The sequence below is a fragment of the Lycium barbarum genome, chromosome 11 (assembly GCF_019175385.1).
Source record: "Lycium barbarum isolate Lr01 chromosome 11, ASM1917538v2, whole genome shotgun sequence".
Lineage (NCBI taxonomy): Eukaryota > Viridiplantae > Streptophyta > Magnoliopsida > Solanales > Solanaceae > Lycium > Lycium barbarum.
Genome location: NC_083347.1, coordinates 90,741,100 through 90,748,648, shown reverse-complemented (window position 1 = coordinate 90,748,648; position 7,549 = coordinate 90,741,100). Strand labels below are relative to the sequence as shown.

At 34.7% G+C, this 7,549-nt stretch overlaps 1 protein-coding gene across 5 annotated transcripts; it reads right to left on the bottom strand.

The window, feature by feature from the left end:
* Positions 1 to 2,628: 2,628 nt before the first annotated feature.
* LOC132616572 (disease resistance protein RPP13-like) lies at positions 2,629 to 6,453 on the bottom strand. 5 transcript variants are annotated; one of them, XR_009573300.1, is made up of 4 exons: positions 5,665 to 6,453; positions 4,777 to 4,994; positions 4,139 to 4,216; positions 2,629 to 3,069 (listed from the first exon to the last, which is right to left on the bottom strand). XR_009573300.1 is itself a non-coding variant. In XM_060331073.1 (3 exons), exons 1-2 carry the CDS (start codon positions 6,272 to 6,274, stop codon positions 4,143 to 4,145), a joined length of 684 nt encoding a protein of 227 aa, XP_060187056.1. In that variant the 5' UTR covers positions 6,275 to 6,452; the 3' UTR covers positions 2,629 to 3,069; positions 4,139 to 4,142. The 5 variants fall into 5 exon arrangements, 4 of the variants coding, with proteins under 4 accessions (XP_060187056.1, XP_060187054.1, XP_060187053.1 ...); XM_060331073.1 differs by lacking the exon at positions 4,777 to 4,994 and having other exon boundaries at positions 5,665 to 6,452; XM_060331071.1 differs by lacking the exon at positions 2,629 to 3,069 and having other exon boundaries at positions 4,025 to 4,216; positions 5,665 to 6,452.
* Between the last annotated feature and the right edge of the window lie 1,096 nt (positions 6,454 to 7,549).

The window sequence follows — 7,549 nt, the reverse complement described above, 5'->3', positions numbered from 1 at the left end:
CTTCCAGAACTGGTGTTAGATAGAAGACTTGTGAAGAGGGGAAACAAGGTTGTTGCTCAAGTGCTGGTGAAGTGGACAGATATTGATGCTTCTCAAGCTACTTGGGAATATGTTTCTGATTTGCAGCACAGATTTCCTGCATTTCAGCCTTGAGGACAAGACTGTGCTTCTGTAGGGGGTATTGATGCAATATTGTAGTTGAATTAGCATTTTATTAGCTGTATTAGTTAGTTGGCTGATGTGGCAGAGTTAGTTAGTATTGTTCAAGAAGTTAGTTAAAGTCAGCATTTTATTAGCTGTATTAGTTAATTGGCTGATGTGGCATAGTTAGTTAGTATTGTTCAAGAAGTTAGTTAAAGTCCCAAGTTAGTTGAAGTCCAGAATTCAGTTACAGTGGCTAGCAAAGCAATTAACAGCTAAGTAGTTGATTAGATTCATTTCATATATACTTTGTAACTCATACAATCAATTCATTCATGAATATACATCTACTTCTCTCTTTCTCAATATTTCTCTCTCTAGCTAAATCTCTCGGTTGAAACCCTGACTTAGCATTTCAGTTCTTCAAGTTTCACAACTTCTAGATCTGTTCGTCACCTCGATTGCACTGTGTGCATCAGACTTTGGCTGAACAAATCAAACATTATAAGTTATAATAAGCATCATATTTTATCTTTATGATTAATCACAAATGCATCACTTCTTATGGCATGATATTACGAAATCTTACTCCCTGAATAACATTAACAGCTTGAAAACCTTAGCAGTCTCAGATTGGCGTGTAAGTTGATGATTCATTCCCAACCCTTGAATTTCTTAGTTCTTGTCAAAAGATCCAGAAACTGATTTACAAGGGAGAATAGAAAAACTGTCTTTGTCGAACCCATTTCCAAATTCCATCACAATGATGGTCCTTCGGGACTCAAAACTCGTGGAAGATCCGATACCTATTCTGGGAATGTTGCCAAACCTAAGGAATCTCTACTTAGAAGCAGCTTATGAAGGAAAAGAAATTACCTGTAGTGATAACAACTTCTGTCAATTGGAGTTCCTTCTTCTTGATAATCTTCCGAACCTAGAAAGATGGCATTTAGCCGCAAGTGCCATGCCTCTGATTAAAGGTCTTGCTATCCATCTCTGTCCAAAACTAAAGGAGATTCCCAAGAGAATGAAAGACGTGGAGATGTTGAAGAGAGCTCATTTTTCATGCATGTATGATGTTCTTTCTTTTTAATAGAGGTAAGTATACAAATAAATTCCAATTCACTTCAACCATTTCTTCAATTACTTTTGCTCACTCTGCTGTAGTTTTATATAACTTTGTTGATTTTTCCTTTTTATAAAGATAAATAAAAACGGTCAAATAAGATGTTTTGTTTTACATTAATTTGTGTAAAGATTTAATATTGTTAGTATAACAATTTATGAAATTTTTATATTATCAATTTACTGACAATCAACTATATTTCAACTTAAAAATTTATTGAACTCTGCAAGTTGGGAAACTCACAAATCTACAAACACTTAAATACCTTCGTTATAATTAGTGGAAAATGTTGATTATAACGAATCTTAAAGAATTAGTTGTGGAAGGTATTAGAAAATCTTACTCTAACTATCATCAAACTGCTAGTCTGCCGGTATTCAAGACTCGTGGAAGATCCAACTCCTATTCTTGAAATGTTGGCAAACCTAAGGAGTTAATATAATAAGTGCTTGAGATGGAAAGAAAACTTTACCAGCAAGAATGACATTCTTGGTCTGCTGTATAATATGGTTGAGATTTTTTAAGTGAAAAAAAGTTACTAGTATTAAGTTATTATATCTCTGTTTGGTATCAATATATTACAATGAGAGTTTAAAATTATCAGATATATCAGATATATCATATATATATATATATATATATATATATATATATATATATGTTAAATTATGATATTGGAAAAGGTATATGGTACTCTGTCTACATTTTAATGTCTTTTACTCATCCTTGCACAGCAAAGGAGTTCATTTATCTAACTAGCTTTAGTATATTTCCTACAATGCCATTCATAAATTTCACAAATCCCTTGTGAATTTATTATAGTCCCTTAATTTTTTGGATTTCTGATTCCATACACACATTCTCAAATATCTTATGCCTCGTTGTTTCTGATTTTAGACAGATTCTACAAGCCATAAAGGCCACCATTTTTACTCCAAAATCAGAGACGCAATGCATGCTAAAATAATCAATTATTAGAAGTCTAATTTACTGACTCAGATTTAATTACATGCCTTCTTCGCCTGACGTGATCTGACCTTATCAAAATGATGTTATTAAGAAATGATATTTGTTTCATTGGACAAAAGTCATTCTGCATGGTTAACATCCTGGACAACTCCCACTTCCAATGAACACACTAGAGAGCATAAATTCTAAATGTTTTCGATATAGGGCCTGCTTTAAGCTTACCAGATGGAACCCTCTTCGATCCCTCTTCCCTGCTTTAAGCTTACCAGATGGAACCCTCTTCGATCCCTCTTCCCTCTACTTAAATGCTGTTTTACATGCATTTCATGCTAGTAATTAAGATCAACATTACATCAATTGGAAAGACAGCACCAATACCACTACAGAGGACAAAAACGAAAGACGATGGCACACATCAGTTTTTCACAAAAGACAGTTGACAAAGTACTTGCTGCTGCTAAAAGAGATTCAAGATCACTACACACACACACACACTCTCTCACACGCCCCTATGAAAGAAGAAGGTAAATTCCACGTATTACCTGAAATTTAAAAAATTGGTTGAAATTAAGTACAGTAACTGCGCATTCGCAAAGTTATTAGTCTGCTGCTATTGCACATTCTGTTCATACTCCCTGTATCGTATTTGCTATGAAGCCTGCTTTTCCTGAGGAATAATGATGCCTCCTCAATTACCAAGTCAATTCACAGAAACCACATATGATCATAGTGGTGTTACTTTGTTTACTTCCAGTATGTATTTCGGGCTCTGCCCAGAAGTGTACGCAATTGTATTATATGCTAGAGTATACAAATACTAGATGGACCATGGCCTGTTACAATATCAGAGGAATTAATGTTGGTGCAAGATGTAAGAGACTCCAACTTTCACATTGCAAAGAAATAGAAACAGGAACTGAAACTGAACAATTGAGTGCTTCCAGAGTATGCGTCTTCTTTTCCTTTAGTCGTATGATAACATTCTAATGAAGAAGCTGAGTGCATAACATTCTAATGAAGAAGCTAAGTGCATAAATGTGAGAATCCAAAAGCATTTGCTTTGAACATTCCACAAATTTCAACAATACATGTTTAGGCGGCATTTTTTTCGGCACTTAATTCTCCCAATCAAGAAACTTGAGGGTATTAAAAATTGCTGACTGCATTACAGAAAAAGAACTCTAAGATAACCAACTTATAAGTCCACACACAGGACCATTACTATATCTATTGGTTCTAAAGAATCATCATACAATAACTGAGATCAGATAAATAGCCCCAGAAGAAAAATGATGATTTTCTCAAAAGCACCTTGTTAGAGCCGAGAGCAGCCTCAAGGAAATCACTTTGACCTTGGGTTAACTGAGCATGAGATGCACTTAAGCGGCATCAAGCATAAGAGCGAATTCCATATTTAAGACAAAGAATAATAGAGAATTTGCGATTAATCATAAAGATAAAATGTGATGCTTATTATAACTTATAATGTTTGATTTGTTCAGCCAAAGTCTAATGTGTACTGAAGCCAACAACTTCATATAGTGTATATTGATTCCTCGAACTAACTTACAATGTTTGATAAAATGTGATGCTTATTATACCTTACCTTCTGTTTGTTGGCCAGAAGATCATATTTATATTCTTTCTAACTATGAAGAAAGTGAAAAGAAGGATTCGTACAGCTTTTTCATTATCATAAGTTTCCTACAGCTTTTTCATTATCATAAGTCACATAGACTCTATTATTTGATTTAAGCTCTATGTTTTCCTATATAAATAACAATGAAGTCCATCACATTGCATTGTAATATATGGTTCAAAAATATTTTTACATAAGTAGGTCGAAAAAATAAAAAGATCAAGGGAAATGCCACTGAAATGAAGCAGAACAATAAATTCTACCTCATTAGGCTCTACAGCTAACTACACTATAGCATCCAGATGAAAAACAAATCTCCCCCATCACTCTTCCTCTGCGACCTGAAAATCAATTTCTTTTGAGTAAAAAATTCAAATTGGAGATAACAATTTCTGAGGATGAAAAGCTTTGATTAAGCACATACTTTAATCAACGCTAACATGTGTCTAGATGGAATATAAGATGAATAAAGTGCTAAAGATCCATCAAAACATTAAAATAAACTATCAACTTTCTTATACTGTCAATAATTACCACTGCTAATGCCAATGCCAAAAACTTCGTAATATCATGCATGTGTAATATTATTCATGTGTATCACAAATACCTGTCAAGCTTAAGAACTTGAGGTGGTACAAACTTCCTATGGCATCAGGATCTATAGGTATAGTGCCACCACGAATATTCAAGTACAACACATATATATGTTGGAACACATTACGGAACTTTATAAGACTCATTTGATTTGACAAAAATCTTGATCGTAGAACATAATTGACCTCAACTTGAAATTAGAAAGATCAAGTGAGAGGTACTTTTGTGCTTGATCATGAATGACATGTCTGAGACATAAGGATGATATGGATTGCTTTCTTGGGTCACAAATGTCAAAGAAGTTTACCTCTAATGCCTTTTGTACGGCAAGATCCCGAAGTAGATCATGAATCCTACATTTAATAACTTTTTTCCAAAATGAATCTACCACTTTTATCAAGCTTCGTCTTATCAGCCCATTCAAGAAGTCTTCAGTGACATCCTCTGCTCTTTCTTCTCCGTTTGGTATGAAACCCTCAGCCATCCACAACCATATAATGTTTTCAGCATAAATCACACGATCTTCTGGAAAAATACCAAAGTAAAGAAAACACTGCTTGAGCGCAGTCGGCAAATCATTGTAGCTCAATGATAGTATGTAGGAGATTTCGATAGAGTCATCTTTAATGTACCCCCAAAGGTGATCCTTTACCTTTTGTCATCCTTTTAATCCCTTTTTATGCGAAAGTAGTCCGCTTAATACAACAATTGAGAGTGGTAAGCCTCCACACTTTTTCACCATATATCTAGCTAACCTTTCCATTTCTAAAACCATTGCCTGAACATTGCGTAGTTTCCTATAAAAGAGGTCCCAACTTTCTCCTTGGCCTAAGAAACGAACACTATAGACAAATCTGCTCTTTCAGCGGAATCATCTTTACTCGTGATAATAATAACTCTGCTGCCGTTCGGAAATGTTTTTTCCAACTTTTCTAAGCTTTTCTCTGAAATACATCATCAACCACCACAAGATATTTGTGTTTTTTTAGCAAATCACGAAGGTAAATTTCTAGATCTGTCTTGATCATCTTCAACAAATCTAGAATAATCTTGTTGCAATCTCGGATGGATTTTATGATATTCTTAAGGAGATCCATGATGATGTACTCTTGAGAAACACATATCCAAGGGCGTGTTGGGAAGCTAGAGTTAATATTAAGACTGATGTAGAGATTTTTCACAAGAGTGATCTTACCTGCTCCTCCTATACCATAAATGGAGATGACGCCTCGACGAGGTTCTGCTTTGAGAAGTTCAGCTAGCAGTCTTTCTACAACATCTTGAAAGCCAACAAAAATCTGCTCCTCATCTACATAGGAGGTAGTTCTCCTCAATGTTCTAGCCATGGCTGACCGATTGTTTGGCCGATTTCTTGGTCTTTCTCCTGTATTATTGATATCTCTAATACCATAAGTCTCTCGTTTGCGAGAGATATCCATGATACGCTGCTTGAGTGATTGGATCTCCTTGCTGACATTGTAGAATTTGGCCTCCTTCCTACATATGCAAGTGCAAGCCTTCAGACAACTAGCAAATCTATCGTCATCACCTTTACCAGCCTCGAAGTTATAAGTCTCCAGTATAGCGACAGCATCACTAGCAACAGAATTGATTTCAAACACCCACTGTTGAACTCTTTGATCTTCACTTTGCTTTTCCTCTGCATCGTTGAGGAAAGACGGCATAAAGAGCAGCTCATTTCGCAGCCACAACACATCCTCTCTTAGACTTAAACACAAGGAAACTTCCTGTATGAAGAAATCCCCCAATTTTTCTACTGCAAATGACACAAAGGCCTCAACCATCTTCAAGAGTGTTGGATTTCACTTTAATCAGAGCTGCAAAAAGAAGGTTGTATAGAAGATATTGGAAGAAAGCTAGAGAAAGATACACAAAGACATAAGCAGTTGATTGTGAGTTTGGCTGTTATAATCTGAGGGGAATTCGCGACTTTTCTAGCCAAAAAAAAAAATTTGAACTAAACTAGTACAAAAAAAAAAACACATTAATAATAATCACGCACGAATTTCATGTGTGAAAGGACCAAACCGCAAAGTGCAATTTAGGCCTTTCACGCACGAAATTTGTGCGTGAATGAAAGGCCCTGAAATTCCATCAGCTCCTTAGTCAACAAATTACAATTTCAATCATTAATTATATAGCCAAATGTAGGTCTTTTGAATTGCGGACTCCTTTATTTTTTAATAAATAATACATAAAAGCTTAGGTGGATTCAAAATTTTTAATTTATGAATTTTGAATTCTAGAAAAGTCAGTTTACTTTGGATAAATTATTTATGCATATTAAGTGATTTCTTAACAAATAAATATTTTTAACCAAATCTAGTAAATACTTACTTCGGACACCTTTTCAACCCCTCAAATGACGATCCGAACATTTACGTATCCATGATATATTGGGCCTACATTATTGTACGCAGAAAAAAATATCAGGTTCTATATAAAATATTGACGTTTCGGAGTCTTGACACACGACTAATCGTTGGTCAAAGTATGGAAAAAACACTAAGTTTTTTCAAACAAAACTTACTTCGGGCACCTTTTCAACCCCTCAAATGACGATCCGAACGTTTACGTATCCATGATGTATTGGGCCTACATTATTGTACGCGGAAACAAATATCAGGTTCTATATAAAATATTAACGTTTTGGAGTCTTGACACACGACTAATCATTGGTCAAAGTATGGAAAAAACACTAAGTTTTTTCAAATATTGACGTTTCAAAGTAAGTTTTGTTTGAAAAAACTTAGTGTTTTTTCCATACTTTGACCAACGATTAGTCGTGTGTCAAGACTCCGAAACGTCAATATTTTATATAGAACCTGATATTTTTTTCTGCGTAGAATAATGTATGCCCAATACATCATGGATCCGTAAACGTTCGGATCGTCATTTGAGGGGTTGAAAAGGTGCCCGAAATAAGTATTTACTAGATTTGGTTAAAAATATTTATTTGTTAAGAAATCACTTAATATGCATAAATAATTTATCCAAAGTAAACTGACTTTTCTAGAATTCAAAATCCATAAATTAAAAATTTTGAATCCGTCTAAGCT